Source organism: Rousettus aegyptiacus, unplaced genomic scaffold, assembly GCF_014176215.1.
Source record: "Rousettus aegyptiacus isolate mRouAeg1 unplaced genomic scaffold, mRouAeg1.p scaffold_m13_p_10, whole genome shotgun sequence".
Lineage (NCBI taxonomy): Eukaryota > Metazoa > Chordata > Mammalia > Chiroptera > Pteropodidae > Rousettus > Rousettus aegyptiacus.
In genome coordinates, this window is record NW_023416285.1 from 44,142,432 (window position 1) to 44,163,388 (window position 20,957).

General features: G+C 33.3%; 1 protein-coding gene across 3 annotated transcripts in view; it reads right to left on the reverse strand.

The window, feature by feature from the left end:
- Nucleotides 1–2,027: 2,027 nt before the first annotated feature.
- COPS4 (COP9 signalosome subunit 4) overlaps nt 2,028–20,957 on the reverse strand; it is a 36,444-nt gene continuing 17,514 nt past the window's right edge. Inside the window, exons 7-10 of one of the 3 annotated variants that reach the window (XM_016156208.2) lie at nt 13,502–13,672; nt 9,406–9,521; nt 7,805–7,889; nt 2,028–2,552 (exon numbers count right to left, since the gene is read on the reverse strand). In XM_016156208.2, the coding sequence (XP_016011694.1) occupies nt 2,419–2,552; nt 7,805–7,889; nt 9,406–9,521; nt 13,502–13,672 (506 nt within the window). In that variant the 3' untranslated portion in view covers nt 2,028–2,418. The remainder of the gene's footprint in view (nt 2,553–7,804; nt 7,890–9,405; nt 9,522–13,501; nt 13,673–20,957) is intronic. The other 2 variants (XM_016156210.2, XM_036227785.1) reach the window with 2 other exon arrangements.

Consider the following 20,957-nt stretch of genomic DNA (forward strand, 5'->3'; position numbering starts at 1 on the left):
AAAGTATTAGGTCAACTAAAAATAAGAAAAATTTTCTTTGACCCTCACAAAGGAAGCTCTTCCTTTATGTACATCCATCCAAGTATCTAACCTGCACTATTTTCCTTCTGTCTTAAGAACTTACTTTAACATTTCTTGCAAGGCGGTTTTCCAGGCAAATTTCTCGAGTTTTTGTTGAGTCATTATTTCTCCTTCATTTTTGAAGGATAACTTTACTAGATAAAATCGTATATTGTTGGCTTTTTTTTTCTTTCAACATTTTAAATATTCCCACTCTATTCTTGCTTGCATGGTTTCTGACAGAAATCAAGAATAAAAAAAATAATAAAATAATGTAATTCTTATCCACATTCCTCTATAGGTGTTTATCCCCTCTGGTTTCTTTCAAAATTTTTCTGTCTTTGGTTTTCTGCAATTTGAATATAATATGCTTAGGTGTAGTTTCTTGGTATTTATCATGCATGGTTAATTCCTGGATCTATGCTTTGGGGTCTATCATTAATTTTAGAACATCATTAGCATTATTTCAAATATTCTTCTATTCCTTTTATTTTTTACTCTCCTCTGGTACACCTATGTTACACCTTATATAATTGTCCTATAGTTCTTGGATATTCTGTTCCATTTAAAAAAATTTTTTCCTATTTGTATTTCAGCTTGGGGAGTTTCTTTTCACATATCTTCAAGCTCACCGATTTTTCCTCAGGCATGTCCAGTCTAAAGGTGAGCCCATTTAAGGCAGTTCCATTTGTGTTTAATTCTAGCATTGCCTTCTAATTCTTAGTTTTGACCTGATTACATTACCCATCTGTTCTTGAATGTTGTCTACTTTTTCCACTCTACCCTTAGCAAATTATTCACAGTTGTTTTAAAATCCCAGTCTGACAATTCCAACATCTCTGCCATAGCTGAGTCTGGTCCTGATGCTTAATTTTTCCCTTAGAATTGTGTTTTTTCTTGCTTTGTACCATGCCTTGTAATACTTTGGTTTAAAGCCAGACATATCAGGTAATAGGAACTTTTTCTCATTTCTTGTGTTGTATTTCCCTAAGAAATCTTTCTTAAAAGGTCTGTCTTACAGGTCTGTCATAATCCACTGACATACTGGTGGTTATTTGGGAAGCATTATATGATCTTATATTTTTATTTGGCCTGAGTCCCTGGGTTGTGACCTTCGAAAGAGTTCCCTAGCCCTTTTTCTCCGCCTCCTATTATAATACGTAAAGGCTAAAAGGCTAACTGGGACTGGACTTGTCTAACTGCCCTTTCCCCAGGTCAGACAAAGCTCTAAGAAAGCAGTTTCCCTTAGAGGATGTGCCTTTATCATGGAAAATTATCTGAGTGTGTTTCAAAATAATTACTTCCTCTTCCCCTGCCCTGCCTGAAACACAAGGAGATCCCTGGTCTTAATCATGAGAACCTGATAGGGTTTCTGGGGGTAAATCCTAGAGAGCATGAGGGCTTCCCTAAGAGTGGGAACTCGGGAGTTTTTAACTGCCAAGGTAGTCTACATTCAGCCTCAAGTAATTTGTCAAAGTTACCATTTCACTGTTCACATCAGTTATGTTTGAGTAGATTCTGTTCCTGGAAAGCTGATATCTACTGTGATTCTATTTGCCTTTCTCTCCAGTTTTTGGAGTGCTGGTTTGTTCTGTGACTTCAATTCTCTGGCATAGCTAAGAAAAGCTATTGATTTTCAGCTTTTTCAGCTTTTTTCTTGTTGTGAGGACAGAGTGGTGACTTTTTACAGGTTGGAGTTGAAACTAGTAGTCACCTATACATTTTTTTGAAAGTCCTTTCCCCATTTTCTCTATAAAGCTAAGCTGAAATAATCCTGAGAAGCCTTCCCTCATCTTTCTTTGCTAAATGAAAAGCTATTCCCCGTGAGCTCTAGTATTGGCACAACTACAGCTCTGTGACTCCATGAACACCTAGAGAACAGGTATTATAACTTATCTTTGCACTTCTAGTGTATAGCATAACTGTCAGCTGAATTGAAAAGAAAATGAGGGAAAAAATACTGTCCATTAATTAAAAACAAAGAACTACTTTTATTTGGCTCACTTCTCCATTTATTAGAATAATCATATTTGGAGAGGCACAAAGCACTTAAGTTTTACATGACTACAAAGTTATCACAAATCCCAAACTCTTTAGCCACAGATAGTTCACTTACTCTGTTTAAAGAAAAGCTTTCAAAACATCTGAGTTAGCTTGATACACAGAAACCCTGAATATATGGGAACTACATATTTTTAAATGCTTGTACTTTCTGCTCTAATAATGTCTTCTTTAAATGGAATCCAGCATAAAAGGGGTTGAAATATGTAAGGTCATGATGTAAATGCTTTGGAGATAGTGAAATTAATCTGTACAACATGGAAAAAGTTGTAATATGCACAGAAGTTCTATAAGGGTTCACTGAGCCATCTGGGCTTCCATGGCTTGTGCTGTCCATTCTGGTGCTGTCTGGCTGATTTTCTCCAAAAGATTATTCACTTGGAAACAAAGTGATTGGATCTGTTTGTCCCATGTTGGCAGGGCTTCTCGTGCTAAAAGAAAAAAGGAATAATGTTAAAAGTTGAAATTACTTTTATATTCATGGCAAATGTGAGTTAAAAGATACAGTAGCATTAATTTTTAAAAGTATATTCCAAAAATCTAGGCTAATAAAATTAAGCACAAAGTATAAACAAAATAAAAAGACATATATACACAGATTATTATTTGTAGAAACAAAATAAAACCAACCAACTTCAACCATAACCACAATAAGACACCTTCACTGACGTTGTCTCATCCCCAATGATTGGTAAGACACTGCCATCTTGTGGGGAAAGTAACTCTATTCATCTATTCAAGGATGTACTTGACTCTGAATGTTTTAATATTTAAATCCAAAACAAAGAAACAAAAAACATCACAAACAGAGAAGGTTTGTCTCTATATCAGCAATATGCAGTTAGAAATAAAAAACAGGGGAACAGAGGATCCCATTTAAAACATCACCAAACTTTACAAAAGTGGGCACCGAATTAATGAAGAAAAATACTATAAATCCTCATAAAGAACATAAAATTACTTGAGTAGACACAAATTGCATTCCCAGATGGAAAGATGCAATATCCCATTGATATGTAATTTAAAAATTACAAAGACAACATATCCTCCCCTTTGTTTTGGTTTCTAAAACAGGATGAAATTACTAAAGTTAATATGAAAGAATTGATGTTTGAGAATAAATAAGATAATTTTGAAAATTAAGCACAGTGGCAGAATTGTAGTATATTTATATAATGCAATATTATTCGGCCTTAAAAAGGAATGAACTACTGACAACATACTACAACACGAATGAAACTTGGAAACACCATATTAAGTGAAAGAAGCCAAAAGGTCACATATTGTATTATCCCATTTATATGAAATATTCAGAACAGGTAAATCCATAGTGACAGGATACAGATTGGTGGTTGCAATGGGCTGAGGAGAGGGACAAATGAATGGGCATGGGATGAAAACTCTTTTGGGGAAATGAAAATGCTTTAGAACTAGGTAGAGTAGTTGCACAACATTGTGAACATACTAAATGACATTAAATTGTTCACTTTAAAATGGTTAATTTCATGTTATGTGAATTTTAACCTGATTAAAAAAATAGCAGTGGAAGGTTAAGAGTTGATTTACCAATAGTAACATTTACTATAAATTTGTTTATTACCATATTGTTACAGATCAGTAGAACCATTGAGAGCACAGAAATAAATCCAAACATATATGTGGAACCTAATATATGTCGAAAATCAGAAAGAATATTTTATTTAATAAATGACACATGCATAATTGGCAATCCTTCTTTCAAAAACCAACTAGACCAAAGCCTAAAATTATGCACAAAAATGAGCTGCACACAGGTCAAATTTCTAAACATAAACCATAAATAAAAATATTAGAAAAAATTTTAGGAAAATATTAGTTTTACACTGAGTTGAAGAAGACTTTCTTAACACAGGAGACTCAAAAGCTGTAAAATTAAAAATGGACATATTTGGCTGCCAAAAAAATTTTTTGATGAGTTTATGGTATGTATTACCTTACAGAAAAACAACAGGACAGAATAGGAAAAATATCTGTAACACATACAGCAAACACAGAGTTAAAATGATCACTAAACCAAAAGCTACAGCAAACTGATATTGGGAAAGGTGTGGGAGGAAGGAATAAAATAAACAAGAAAAGTAACATCAATTCACGGAAATGCTAATGGCCCACACATGGAAAGATATTAAACTTCGCTAGTGCCAAAGAAGCGCACAATAAAACAATAATGTAATATTTTCTCCTATCGATTTGCAAAAGATAAAAAGAGGAATAATATCTAGCTACTGAAGATTCATTTTCTCACATCCGGGGATGTGTAAATGGCTACATCATTCTGGAAAGCAAACTGGTAGTAGCTATTAAGAATCAAAATACATATATCCTTTGATGCAACAGAGGATGCAACTTTTGAGACTCTGTTGTACAGAGCTAAGTGTACCAGTATATAAAGATATGCATAAGAAAACCAAGTGAATGTTCGTCAACAGGTAAATATCTTAATTCTATAAAATACTATACAGCTATTAAAACAAGTAAATTAGATTTATATCTACTCACTTGAAAATATGCTCATGGTACACTAACTTTTAAAAACAATTTGCAGGACACTATGTACTTTGAAAAATACAATAGTATTAAAACTCTACATGTACTTACTTATCTGTATGAGCATGTAGAAAGATACCCAAGACTGTAGGATAATATTAGTTATGCCAGGGATGTGCAATTAGAGGAATGGAAGTGGAAGTGGAAATATATTATGAACTCTTTATTTATTCTTATAATGCTTTTATTTATTATTATGAGCATATTTATCATAATTTTTTTAAACCTAAGAAAATTAGAAAGAAAAACATTCCATAGTCTGTCAAGTTGGTATACATTAATTTAAGTTGTCTTCTCACTTGGTGATCCCTCTGCTATACTATTCATCATATACTATGTTTGTTTATTCAATACTTTTTTTCTCACAATATATGGGGCCCTGGAACAGATGTTGGATATACCATGGAGAACAAGAGAGACTTAATATCTACCACTGGAAAGCTTAAATAGGAAGCAAAAATAGACATTTAGACAAATGGTTATAGAATGAAAATAATTAACAGAAACTCATGGACAAGGACAGCGGATTTGTGGTTACCAGAGGGAAATTGGAAGGGAGGAGGTAGATGTGGGTGAGTAGGGATTAAATATTTGATAGTAGAAGGAAATTTAACTTCGGATGGTGAACACACAATGCAATATACATATGACATATTATTGAATTGTACACTTGAAACTTACTTCGTTTTATTAACCAATGTCATCCCAATAATTTTAATTTAAAAAGGGGGAAAATTGATTAATGCTAGGAAGACATTCAGGATGATAAGAACCTATAACTTAAAACTACACCTAACCTAGGAAGTCAGGAAAATCATTACTGATTAATATTGTTCAAACTAAGATGGGGGACAAACGAAAAATGGCTGGAGAAACTGGCTGCAGTGAGGGATAGAATGTCTGATGGGAAAGAATTTACAATGCTGGAAAAAACAAAAAGACCTGTGTGGTTGTATTGGAAAGCAAAAACTATAAAAAATCATTAGGACCTGTTGGAGACTTTGTAGAACTTTGTTCCTTAAGCAATGGGAAGTCGTTCATTAGAGTGTCAAGGAAGAAAGTAACATAATTTAATAATTTACTTTTTATTTCTTTTTTGTTTGCATTTTATTTTATTCTTTTTAAATTTTCTTTTTATTTATTTATTATTTTTTATGCCTATGCACCTGGACTTTCTAGGTGGTCTCCCATCCAAGTACTAACCAAGCCCAACCCTGCTTAGCTGCGGAGATCAGACATCGGGCTCGTTCAGGATGGCATAGCTATAGACTATGGACCGTGGCTCCACTGGGGCACAAACCCAAGAACTTCTGCATGTAAAGCTACGGAACCATGTCTTCTGTTTGCATTTTTAAAAGATCACAATCAATCTGGCTATACTAGGGCAACTAGACTAGAAAGGAGAAATTATAGATATAAGAAAAAAAAGTAAAGAGTTATTTTTCAAGCCTAGAAGAAGTTATGGGGGTTCAGAATAAGCTGGTGACAATATGAAATGAAGGAAAATACATGCATTTCAGATACCTCTAAGAGGTAACACTAAAAGGATTCTGGACATCAAAGAAGAGGAGAGATCAAAGACAAAGAATGCTAGATAAAGTGAACAATGTGGTTTTTGGATGGTTGGATGATCAGTTGTTGTGGGAGGCAGGCAGGGATGAGAATAATGAATTCAGTTTGGGATATGTTCATTCTGAGATACCCACAAAGCAAACAGGTAAGAAATGCCTAGCAGTCAATTACAGCCACCGGGTCTGGAACTCAGAAAAGAGACTTACACTAAGGTAAATCTAAGCATTGAGTGTACAGAGATGGCAACTGAATCGATGGGAATAGATAAGATTGCCTAGGGAAACTTAGCAGAGTGAGGATAAAAAGCCTAGAAATAAGTCCTAAGTAGCCCTAATATTTAAATTTAAAGGCACTATACAAATCTACAAAGATGACTGGGAAAAGTACCTAAATAAGTAGGAGGGAAAGCAGAAGAATAGGGTGATGACAGAAGTCAAGATGAAGGGGGCAGGGAGGGAAGTATTAAAAAGGAGTGATTGATCAACCACATTTGGTATGCTGAAAAATCAAGATGAGGCCTAAAAGATAAGGGGATTTTTGTTAACATGGAAGAGATCCAAGTACATTTAAATATTGATGGAAACAAGCCAAGAGAAAAAAGAAAGTATAAAAACAGACAAAATAACTGGTAAACGCAGGTTCCTAAAAATGTATGTGTTTGTTTGTTTGTTTGTTTTGGAGAGGGAGTGGCAGAAAAGGGATCCGAAGTACATGTGGAGAAGCTGGAGAGGGAGACAGAAACCATCTCCAGTATAATATGAAGAAAGAAGAAGAAAGAATTAGATCTACATTTAACATTTACAAGTTTATGAATCTGATAAAGAAGATAATTTCACACTGATAGCTTTTTTATTCCTCCTGTGAAATAAAAAACAAGGCCTTCTACTGAGATAGGAGAAAAGTCAGAGATTAAGAAAAATTAAATCTGAAAAAATCATTGCAGAATAGGAAGAGTGAACTAAAGAAATACATCAAGAATCCCAGGTAGTGTTGAAGACCCATGACCTTGAACTTGCATGGTATATCAATTTGTCTGATGCTCTGACTATTCTCCAACATTAGTTATGTACTCATTACAGGCATGGAAAAGATAGAGAATGAGTTCACTCAAAGTGAACTTTTGCTGGATAGGTGGAACAAAAAGTTAACAAACAAGTGTCCTGGGGGAAACTATAAAAGAGTAATCAATCAATCATGGAATCCAAGCTGGATAGGAAGAGCATTAAAGACAAAAAAAGGCTGGACCAACTAAAAGAAAATAAGAGTCAAAGAACCAGAGGCATCAAAGCAGTCATGGAAAAGCTGATGTGGAAGTAACTGAGACAGACCACCAGAAAGAGAGGAAAATGGTTATGGTCACAGCAGGATATTTCAAATTAAAATTTCACAAATGGAATGGTTCTGGGCACATCAAGGTCCACAGTATAAATGAGGTAGTAATAACGGCTGAGGAATATTAAACAATAATAAATGTAAAACACCTCACTGACATTTCATTAGGTTAGAAATAAGCAAAACCTCTTACTTTCAAAATGAACTATTCCATCAATCTGATCAATAAATCCATTCATTCGTCCTTCTGTTATCATTTGTGATGCTATCTTTTCTGCCTGTTTACAAAAAAAAAAAATAGATTCTCAGACATTTTATCATATCTAACATATTCATATATAAGACAATTGAAAGCTCTTAATTTAGCTACACATCACTAAGCTTATCTATGTGTTTATCTGCATTTGTTATAAGAATAAATCTTGTAAATCTGCCTATATATCCCCTCAAATGTTTCTGGTTACAAGTCATATTTTAAGTTAACTGGGATCTGTTTTGCTTGTTGTGAGATTTTGGACAAAAATCCAGCCTTCTTACTAATTATTATCTCTGTTTAAAATCAAACTAACAATTTTTTTTTCTCACTGGGATCCACAACTCAAACAAAACAAAACTCTAGTTTTTCTTATTTAATTTCAATTTTCAGTGTTTATCACTCCAAAACTCTTTAAGAAAACAATATTTTTGAAGAAAAAAATGAAAAGAGGAATAGATGTTCCTATTTAAGAGAGAAATGAGAGGATTTGAAAGACAAAAGAGAGCAAAAGGTTCTCTACCTAGCTCCTAAAGACATAGTTCAAGTACTACTATGTAAGCAAACTGGCTTGTGACTCAGACATTTCAGTAATTCTGACCATATTAACAATCAATCCCAAATCACTTCTGAATAGACTGTGACTAGCATTTATTATTAAAAATATATTTACTTCCCTTGGTCTCAGAAAGGGATCATACCTCGAAGCCTAAGAAGAAAGCATCATTTAATGGCAACTGAGGCTTTAGTTCCCAAACTGTTCCACTTCCTTTACTGTGTATTGAATGTGTACATGTAAAGGAACTGTGTCAGAAAATCTTAAATTAAAAATGCATTAACATATAACAGGAAATATGACCCATAACTACATGACTTTAAGGCTTGCAAGTTAGGTAAAAGTATAGTTAATTGCTTGCTTTTACTATTATTTAAAATTAAGAGAATGTTTTATAAATATACAATGCCTGAAATATTCTCTAAATACTATTGGTACTTTGTTGGGATTTATACATAGTCAACTAAATCTTTTTCATGACAAAGAATGAAATTAATTCCCTAATAACTCAGACAACTTCTTAAATCAAGCTCAGAAGTTACAATAAAATAACTTGGCATATTATCATAGTCATTCTCTCAAAGAGAAGAAATATTTAACCTTTGAGTCGATCTAGGGCAGAAAAAAGAAGTAAGGCATGTATCGACATCTCAAGTTAGTCAGAAATCAGAAACCACTATGAAGTGGATTTAAACAGACTCTAAGCAAAGATATTCTCACAAAATGTGTATCATAACCTGAAACCCCTTTAAGATTTCCATTCTAGGTCATTTTATCACAAAATACAAACAAAAAACAAAGACAATTACATTACAGTACTATTTTAACATTTGAATAATTTATTTTTATTTACCTGAGGATTTTTATGTGTATTTTTGTTGTAGTTGCCAATATTATATTAATAAAATTATATATTTTATTTTCTCATTACATCAATGGCTTAGTCTCTTAACTTCCTTTTTATGTATTGGAAATAAGAAAATACCTTAGCTGCAGGGATCTCTAAAAGAGCTCCAAGTTCCTCAAAGGTAATATTATTATATAATTTGCTTGCAGACAACAAATTGTGTTCAATAACAGCTCTGTCCAAGATGCTAGAACCTTAAATAAATATAAATAAACGTTATAAACTTGAACCTAGTTTTATAATCTTAAAAGATGCATTTTTTTTCCTTAAAATTTCTAAGCATGTAATAACTCATAATCATTGTTTTTAGTCCTATCAAAATTTAAAACTAAAGTACTTTATCTGATAATATAGCTTGAATAATGTATAATTAAATACAAATAACATAATTTAAAAATGAGTGATTGGCAAAGTAATTACTAACTAGCTGGATAGATTTAATTTAACCCTTTGAGTTTGGAGGGTTTGCTTCCTTGGGCTAGCTATCAGATTCATCAACTTTTTTGCTATAAGCTAACTTTTATTAACAAGCAGCAGCAAAACAATCATGAAACCTGCTCTGCAAATTTAATAAAGTCAATACCTATAGCTCAACAGAAAGATCTCTATATTTTTGGTACCCACAAGCACCTTATTCTGAGGCAAATGTGAGAAATGTCTAGAATACAGGAACAGCTAACCTTTAGGAGAGATCAGGCATAGCATCCTCCCTTAAGTGGGATAATATTGGGCCTTACAACATCCTGGGTAAGGGCCCACCCTGAAGATGTTAGACTGCTGGACTTACACAATTCTTTTTTCCTTCTTTCCAGTTTAACCGAGATATAATTGACATATAACATTGTATTAGTTTAAGATGTACAATACAATGAGTTGATCTATATGTATATTGCAAAAAAGATTACCACAGTAAGTTTTGATAAGATCTACCACCTCACTTAGCTACAAATTTTTTTTCTTGTGATGAGATCTTTTAAGATCTACTCTCTTAGCAAATTTCAAATATAAAAACCTGACAAAGTTCTGGACCTAAGGCCCATCCTGAAGGTGCTGGACTGCTGGACTCACCCAATTCTTTTTTCTTTCTAGTTTTATTGAGATAAACAAGCTGATCTCAAAATTCACATGGAAATTCAACGCACTAAGAGAAGCCAAAACAATCTTCAAAAAGAACAAAGTCAGAAGACTTGCACTTCCTGATTTTAAAACATACCACAAAGATAAAGTAACCAAGACAATGTGGGACTGGCATGAGCACAGGCAGAGAGAAGAATGGAACAGAATTTAGAGTTCAGAAATAAGCTCTCACATTTATGGCCAACTGACCGTCAATAAGGATGCTAAGACAATTCAATGAGAAAATAATAGTCTTTCCAACGAATGCTGCTGCAACAACTTAATATCAACATAAAGTAAAATCCCTACCTTACACCACATATAAAAATTAACTCAAAATGATGAAAGACCTAAATGTAAAAGCTTGCAACTATAAAACTTATAGGAGAAAACAAAGTAAATCTTCAGGACTCTGGATTAGGCAATGGTTTCTAAATAACAAAAGCGTAAACAAAGAAAGAAAAAAAACATAAATTGGACTGCATCAAAATTAAAAACTTTTGTGTTTCAAAAGGCACGTCAAAAAAGAAACATAATGTACACCTGAAAATTATGATTGTAATAACCAATGTTACCCCCAATAAACTTAATTTAAAAAAATAAAAGTAAAAAAAAAAAATTTTTTTTAAGTAAGAAACACACAGAATGTGAGAAAATAATTGTGAATCATTTATCTGATAGTGATCGGATCTGGAATATATGAAGAATTCTTATAATTCATAATAAAAGGGCAAATAAACAAATTTTAAAATTGGCAAACCATCTGAATACATTTCTCTAAAAATACACAAATGGCCACTAAGCACACAAAAAAGTGCTCAACATTATTAGCCCTCAAGGAAATGCAAATTGAAACCACAATGAAATACCACTTCATACCCAACAGGATGGGTAAATCAAAAGCATAGATAATAAGTGTGAGAGAGAATATAGAAAAATTGGAACCCTCACACATAGGTGACAGGAATGTAAAACAGAGCAGCCACTTTGGCAAAGAATCTAGCAGCTCTTCAAAAAACTAAACATAGCTACCATATGACCCATAATTTCACTCTTAGGTATATATAGAAGACAATTAAAAACTTAAGTCCAGACTAAGACTTTTACATGAATGTTCATAGCAGCATTATTAAAAGCCAAAAAAGTGAAAAATAACCTAAATGTTTATCAACTGATAAAGAAATAAAATGTGGTACATTCATTTAATAGGATATTAATTTGACAACAAAAGGGAGTGAAGTATTGGTACTTGCTACAACATAGATGAACTCTGAGAATATCACGCTAAATGAAAGAAATCAGTCACAAAAGGATATATATTATATGATTCCATTTATATGAAATAACCAAAATAGGCAAATCTATACAGCAGAAGGCAGATAAGTAGTAATGTTCCACAACTCTGGGAATATTGTCTCAAGATCGCTAGCCTAGGGTTGTAATGAAAAAAAAAAAAAATGTCCAAGGAAAACGATAAGGTCTAAAAAAGGAAGATGATGAGACATCTGTCCGACTATCTATATAGTCCCATGTGAATAATTTGAGAATCATTTTTATTCTCACAGATCCTAGTAGAGTAACCTTCTTTTTAGAAAAGAATTATGTAACTGATAATATCTTTTATTTTCCATGGCCAGAAAGCTCAAAGTTAAATCTATATCAATTCTGGAAACATTTTCTTATTTATCTAATTTTTAACTTGTTGATCAAACATCTTGCAATAAAAAAGCTGGTCAGAAGAAGGCACAGAAGAGAATTTAAAAGTAAAAAAGAGGTGATGAGTACACAATGCAATATGCAGATTATAATATAATATAAAGTGTATTATAATATTATATATTTAAAATTTACATAATCTTATTAACCAATGTCCACCCAATAAATTTAATTTTAAAAAAAAGTAAAAAGAATAACAAGAGTAGCAATAATCAAAATATATACGCACTATTTACAGGTGGGCTACAAATTTAATTTTAAACTGTCTAGCAGTCAACCAAAGTAAGAAAACAAACCAATCACTTTATCATCTCACAATGTATTTAAATAAAGACAAATACCAGCTTCTGAGGAAAATCACAACTAATTCTAAAACTGAAAAGAAATTTCTCAAGATCTGAATAAAGAACACCGATAGAAAAAAATAACTCCTTTAGACAAAAAGATAAGAATCAACTAGTTTGCTTTTTTTTTTTTTTTTTTAATATCTGGCAATCTTTTTAATTTTTATTTATTTTTTCAGTTTGCTTCTTAAAATGCAATCAAATAAAAGAAATTCAATAGGTTGATATAATCCTTTCATCGATCTGGTTTAACTCAGGGTAGTATGATTAGATAAAATGTACACCTTTCAGCCAAATCCTACATAAATAACTCTTTACAGCTAAATTGTCTTCAATATTGAATGACATTGAATCCAAGGCAATGAGTTGAACAGATCTGAATGTTCATTTTAACCTTTTCCACGTTTCTAATGGTCTATATCTACATTTTTATCATGTTATTGTTATAAGCTACCTTAAAAACTGTAAAATAATTGATGCTATGAATGAGCACCTGTTAAAAACTTTTCTAGCAAAGGCAGTCTGACTTAAACAAATACATCCCTTAACTAGAATACATGACACCAAGTTCTATTCTTATTGGCAATTTCTAATTTTACCCTGAATAACCTTGGCCAAGCTAGTGTGCCAAATGTTGCTGTATCTAAAATTAGACTGGATAACTATTAAACTGATACTAAGATTAATTTAGGTACTTATGAAATGGCTTTGAGTTTTTTTAAAAAACCGGGCACTGTAAGACTAGCCTATAATTTTTCTTTCCTTAGTTTCCGAAAGAGGTATAATTCCACAAAATGCTTTCCAATGGGGCTATTTTTATACTTCAACCCCCCATCTGTGTATGATACTCATCTTCAGTCAATATAATACTCTTTTTTTAATCAAGTGATACATAAAAACATTACAGAAAGCTATCAAGATGCTTCAAGTTTAACATACATTCCACTAGCATGTACCTAAATATTCTCTACCACATACTTATAAAACATGATCATTACCATCAGCTGTAGTTGCTTTTTGGTGAGGCATCAGCATGGCAGCAAATTCCTGAAGTTGATTTCCTCTAATGATTCTATCCAGGTACATTTTCTCTAGGATCCCATAAGCAGCAAGTTGTTGGCACCTTTCATCCTTAAAAAGAGTAGCTAGCATTCGGGAACGCTGCTGTCCTAAGAGAAACAAATGAGCATCAAATATTCCCAAAATCTTTCTCATGATCCCATTTTTGCCTACTACAATATAGAGTCAATTCTCATTATCTGCAGTAGTTATGTTTTAAAAAGTTGCTGTCAACACTAATTAGTAATACTCAACTGCTCTTCCTAGGGGACCATATAAGGATAGGTTACTATGAGCCTCTGGCCACAATATTTCTGTCGGCTAATCAGTATGAACCTTGCTTTGTGTGTGTTTCTGTTTAAAGGCACCTTATTTAATATATATTATGGATTCATTAACAATGAACTCATGGCCTATACTGTAACTCACGCCTGAATGAAGCTTTTCTAACACATTTATTTTCTCTGTCAGTCACATCACAGACTAAAGTACCATGCTTACAGGCCAGTACTTCAGTACCATGCTTACAAGCCACTTTAAACATCAAAATGACCAACAAAAAGCTCAAAAATGTGAAAAACATGGGATTAAACAGACCACGAAAAGGACATTTGTTCACAGTATGAGAGCTGGAAACATACACTGGGGGACTCAAACTTTTTGCTGCTCTACAAATGTCTGCAAATGACTGTGAAAGCACCGTAAGTATTGATTTTGGGGTAACAAATAAACTTTAGCAAGTAGGTAAATTCACAAATATGGAATCCATAAATAATGAGGATCAACTGTATATTCATTAGTGAAGACTAGGGTATACACTAAAATGTTACAAGCAGTTCAAATTATAGCTAACCATTATTTTCTTCTTGCTTATTTAAATTTCTACAATGAACAAGCATTCCTTTGGTAATAATAAAAATTTATAGAAGATGAATGAATATTACTCTGATAAAAATATGCACAATTTCAATTTATACTTTCAAAGATATTTAAATGATGAAAAATTACACAACTGGTAACATTAAAAAATTGAACTAATGGAAAGAATACTATGAACAAGCTTTATTTTTAAATATATTTTTGGCTCTGTATACAGAAAGAGCCTAACCACAATGACACCCAGTAGCAATGAGCATACCTAGCACCTTGATTTTGGTATCCTCATTAAAAGAAAATAGGGATCTTTGAAAAATAGCTGATTTCAAAGTCTGGGGTATGGAGATAAGGCATCTTTGTATGCTATAATGTAGGCAAATATTGAAAAACTAATGGGGCCATGTCAAAAAAGACATGATTTGGTCATATTTGGAATAATTTGAGCATCAAAAAGAATAACAACAAAAAAATAATTATAATAAAAACATACTAAGTTAAAAAAATGACTCAAACACATAACAATGTTCATAGCAGTACTCTTTCTAATAGTCAATAAGAAACTAACCGAAGACAATAGGACAAATAAATTGCGGCAGATTCACACAATGGAATACTACATAATAAAAATGAAGAAACTACAATCATATGTAACAATATGGATAAATTTTATAGTTAAGCAAAAGAAGCAAGATGAGCATACATATGATTTCATTAATATAAATATAAGAAGCAGGTAAAGCTAATGTATACTAATGATTATTCTTGGGGGTGGAGGTTGGAGCTAGTGGCTAGGAGAAAGCATGACAGAAGGTTTTAGGGTGCTGGCAATATCTTTTGTTGTTCTGGACACTGATTACAAGATTGTGTTCATTTATGACAATTCATCAGCCATACATCTTTGATATGTGTACTTTTCTGTGTGTATATTATACACAAAAAAATAAGCTGGAAATAAAAAGCCCATAGTGATACTAAAAAAAGAGGGAAAAAGGAAAACTAAAAAAGCTAACATAGTAGCTCATAAATGCAGAATAGAATAAATCACTATTTTTCATTTTCATTTTATATTATACAATATAATGGATGATCCAGGCAAGAATTATTAATAGATAATATAGTATCAAAAGGAATATGTGAAAAGAAGTTAGGGAACAGGATTTTTATAGACGCAAAGCAGCACCCCACAAATTATTTATGAAATACAAAGAGGACAAGTACCTTTACACTGGAGTCTTTTCTACCTTAACCAAATGACCAAACTCACCATCACTAACAGTGGGATGACCTAACATTGTGTGCTCTCTAATGTGATGCAACTTCAAGTACACAGCATGGCTATGATGTATTCTGGCTAGAAAAATTTTAACCTGAATCTAATCTAACCTTTGGCTAATTTCCATTTTAGAGGAAATACTTAGGATTAAAGAACAAACAAACCATATATAGCAAACAAATCTAGAATGAAGGACATTCTACACAACAACTTCAGAAAGTATTTTTTCTAAGTGAGGAAACTATTCCATGTTATATGTTAATTATATCATTAAATAAAGCAGAGAGGGGTAGTGAGGAAACTATTCCAGCCTAAAAAAGTCTAAAGACTAAAAAGATATAATCATCAAATGTCACACATGAACTTGTTCCTTGTTTAAGAGAAAAACAGGCAGATATGAAAGATATTAATGAGACAACTGGGACAGTGACATTATGGACCAGAACTAAATTCTACTGTGAAATCACTATTAATTCTTTGTAGGGATAATAATGTTATTGCAGTTACGTAGAAAAATGTTCCTATTCTTATGAGATACATCATGGTATATAAGGAAGAAGTGTCACTATGGCCTACAAGTTACTTTAAAATGATACATCATAAAGTGTGTGTGTGTGAGAGAGAGAGAGACAGAGAGAAAAGAAAATACGACAAAGATGCAGAAAAAAATTAGAAAAAGTAACGAAGGGAAAGAATAACTGCTAGATAATAAAACATTATAAAGCTATAATAAATCATAGCATAGTAGTAGCATATTCATAAACTAATGAACAATACTATGTCCAGAAATCTACTATAATGTGCATCAAATCAATAAGGAAAAAATGATAAATTGCTCCATATAGGATGCTAGGACAAACAACTAGCGATTTGGGGGGAAAAAAGTTAATCCTCTATCTCATTCCTTACACTAAAATAAATCTAAATAGATTAGGATTTATAGGTAAAGTTAAGTAAGAAATAGACAGAACTAATCTATACTCATGATTATTCTTTGGGGGCAGGACTTGGAGGTAGTGATTAGGAAGAAGCATAAAGGTGAAAAGTGAAACCCTAAAGCAGCAATTCTCAAAGGGAGTCCCCAAGACACTTCAAGGGATCAGTGAAGTTGACACTTTTTTGTAACAACATTAAGACATTCTTTGCCCTTTTCACTGTTGCTGACATTTGCACTGTTGGTGCAAAAGCAATGGTAGCTAAAACTACTGGCACCATAGCACAAATCAAGGCAGTGACATGGGTGCCAAACTGTATTGTGCCACATACTCAACAGTTGAAACAAAAAGATAGGTTCATTTAAAAAATCCTTGAAGTAAAACATTGTTTTCATTAAACCTCGATACTTGAGAACATGTCTTTTTAATATTTTGTGTGATGAAATGGCATCATAAAGCGCATGCATAAAGCACTTCTGCTATAAATTGAAGTACAATGATCGTCCCCAGGACACACTGCGAGCTGAGCTAGTCTCTTTTTTCATGGAACGCCAGTTACATAAAATAATGACTAACAAATTATGGTTTTTCAGACTTGGGTAATTGGCAGACATTTTCTTAAAAACGAACAAAGTAAGCCTGTTACTATAACCAACAATATTTGTTGCCTCTGATAAAATTCGAGTTTTCAAGAAAAAAATTAGAATTTTGGAAAACTTCCATCTTCCACCATAAATTTGACAGCTTTCCAATAATGAAAGATTCTTCTGATGAGATCAGTGGCATAAAGGTGAATATTATTTTTGTATATTACATCACAAAGCATATCAATATTTGGAAGCACAGAATAACTCAGTGAACCAATATTTTCCAAACAGCCAATACATGATGGTATGAAATCTTGCATGGGTAAAAGATCCATTCAAGTACAAGACAGACCGACATTTTATCACAAGAGTGCAAAAAGTTCATTGATGTGGTTTCAGATGCCACATTGCTACTAATTTATAAGAAACTATATCATATGTCAAGTTAAGTGTAGTATCAAAGAATAATGAACATAATTATCTGGAAATGCCATTAACTATGCCTCCCTTTTCTAATTACTCGGCTGTGTGAGGCTGGATTTTATTCATATTCTTTCACTAAAACAACATATTGAAAAACAGGCTAAATGTAGAAATACCTTTAAGAATTCAGTTTTGCCTTTTAAGCTAGACATTGAAAAGATTTTTTTTAAATGTAAAACAATTCCATGCTAACATTTTTGCTCTGGAAAATACAGTTATTTTATAAAATGTGTCATTTATGTTTATATATAATAGATCTATTATTGTTACTTTTAAACAAATTAATTTTTTTTTAATTTCTCATTTCAATTTCTAATACAGTAATCAATAGATATCCCCTATAGACACAAAAATTCTCTCAAGTTCAAAATTTTTCAGTGTAAGGGTCCTAAACCCAGAGAATTTGAGAACCTAATGTACTGGAAGAAAACATGGAGGAATATAAAATATGTAAACCTAAGGATAGGGAAAACCTTTCCAAGTAAGTCAACAAAACCCAGAGTCCATAAAAGAAAAGATTAGTATTCTTAACTACATAAAAATTTAAAGTTTCTGCACAACAAAAATTTCACAAACAAAGCCAAAAAAGAGATAACTGGGAAGAAAATTAGTTTCTTACATAAATGAAGAGAAGAGCTTTTATAAGTCACCAAAAAAGGCTAATGGACATAAACAGATAATTCATTAAAAACAAACAGGTTTTTCAACAGTTATTTTTTTAACATGAAAAGATGCTCAAAACCATTCATGATAAATGAAATGCAAATTAAAACTGGAATGAAACACTGTCTTTAAACTACCAGATTAGCGAGGATAAAAAAACTTGGTAATATATGTGTGAGGAATCAGGTACATATGGACACTGTTGTTTGGAGTATAACATTAAAGGGCAACATATAAGTTCTATGAAAAGTTTAAAAGTATGAGGAGGGAGGGAGAATGGAGTAGATGATAGAGGCTCTGTTCATCCTTCTGGCAACCAAATCAAAGTTGTGATGAAAACAAGGAGCAACAGCAAGAAAAATCACCTGGGATCTAGATGAACAAGCCATACAACTACAGAGAAATCCAAGAAAGCAATCTGCAATGGCAGAAAGTAGGATGGAGCAAGGACAGGGTGCTACCCGGTCTCAAGCGGCTCAATGACACGGAGGCTGCAGCAGCAGCAGCGGCAGAAGCCTCTTAAAGGGGCTGCGTCCACTAGCAGATTTTTGCAGTGATGGACCTGCTCACTCTGAGCACCAGTGCTGATTCAGCTGTGTGCCAGGGGCACGAGGGACTAACAAGGATACATTGTCAGAGTGAGGAGTTAGGAGAGACTCAATCGGTACAGAAGTGCCAGCGGTATCCATTGTTCCCTCTTGAGCCCTCCTCCCTACCAGTGCACAGGACAGAGTGCTGCTATAGCTGTGACACCATCACACTGAATAACCAAGGTTGCTCTGCCCAGTGAATTCTCTGAAACCCTGCCTACCCCAACTCAAGCCTTACCCAAGCTACATCCAGGTATATCCTCAGTGAGCCAGATGCTCCTTGCTGAGACTCACACTGGTGGAGGCAGCCAGTCTTGGTTTCTGGTGTGGCCTTTTGAGGCAACTATAAGCACAGGATCTGTGGATTACTTACTGAATCTTAATGGGTGGCCCCGGAGGAGTAGAGGCTTAGGCTAAATTTGGCCTGCAGTTAAACCCCTCTCAGGACTGTGCCACTAGACACCTACTTCACAAATCCACACTAATAAGACCAGAGACTTAGGAGCTTTGCTTAGTACATAAAAACAGACACAGAAAGGCAGCCAAAATGGGAAAACAAAGAAGCGGAAAGCATATGAGAGAACAGAACAAAGACCCAGATAGAATGGAGTCAAGTAATCTAACAAATGCAGAGTTCAAAACACTGGTTATAAAAGTGCTCAATAAACTTTTGGGAAGTGTAGATCAATTCAGTGAGAACTTCACCAAAGAGATAAAAAACCATCAAAATGGAAATGGAAATTATAAAAGGAAACCAGTCTAAAATGAAGAACATTATCTGAGATGAGAAATATAGTAAATGAAATAAACAAAGGAATAAACAAAGTAAATAAAGAAGAGGATCAAATGCCCTATTTGGAGGACAGGAAAACCAACCAGGACACTCAAACAGAATGGCAAGAAAAAAGATGTCAAGACTGTAAAAATAATTTAAGGAGGATATGGGACACCCGTAAGGCTCCAAATATTCATCTGATTGGCATAACTGAAAAAAATCAAGATGTTGAGTAGCTATTTGAAGAAATAATGATGGAAAACTTCCCTAACCTGGTGAAGGAAATGGACTTAAAACCCCGGGAAGCTCAGAGAATTCCAAATATCAGAGATTCAACGATACATCATAATTACAATGCCGAAGGTTAAATACAAAGAAAGCATATTAAAAGCAGCAAGAGGAAAACAAATAATTACATATAAAGGACACCCATACAACTGGCAGCTGATTTCTCAAAAGAAACTATGGAAGACAGAAGGGTTTGGCAAAACCCCACAGGATGAAGATCCAAGATCTACAACCAAGAATAATTTATCCAACGAAGCTATCTTTTTGAGTTGAAGGACAGATAAAGAGCTTCCCAGACAAAAATAAGCTAAAGGAATTTATCACCACCAAGCTAGAATTACAGGAAACATTGAAGGGACTTCTTTAAGAAGAAAATACATGTATCAAAAACAAGAATAAAGAATGAATGGTAACAACTACATTACTATCGATAAGAACCTTAAATAGAAAAGAATTAAGGGCTCCAATGAAAAGATAGAGGGGCTGAAAGGATAAGAAAACAAGATCCTTACCTATGAAAAGGAAAGGAATGGAAAAAAATATTGCTCTGATGAACCTGGAAGGTATTTAAGTCAGACAGAGAAAGATAAACATTATATGATTTCACTTATATGCGGAATTTAAGAAAAAGAACAAACTAATCAAAAACAGGCTCACAAATATAGTGAACAATTTGGTGATAGAGGGGAGGAGGGTTTCGGGGGCTAGGAGAATGGGGTGAAGGGTTAAAGTACAAATTAGTAGCTGATGGATGGTCAGTCACAGGGTTGGGGAGCACGGCATAGAGAATGCAATTAGTATTAATACACTGGCTAGGTGGAGGGTCAGGGGAGGGAGGGAGCAATTGGGATGATCATTTTACTAACTATAGAGATGTCTAACCAATGTACTGTATACTTGAAACTAATTAAAAATTTTTAAAAAT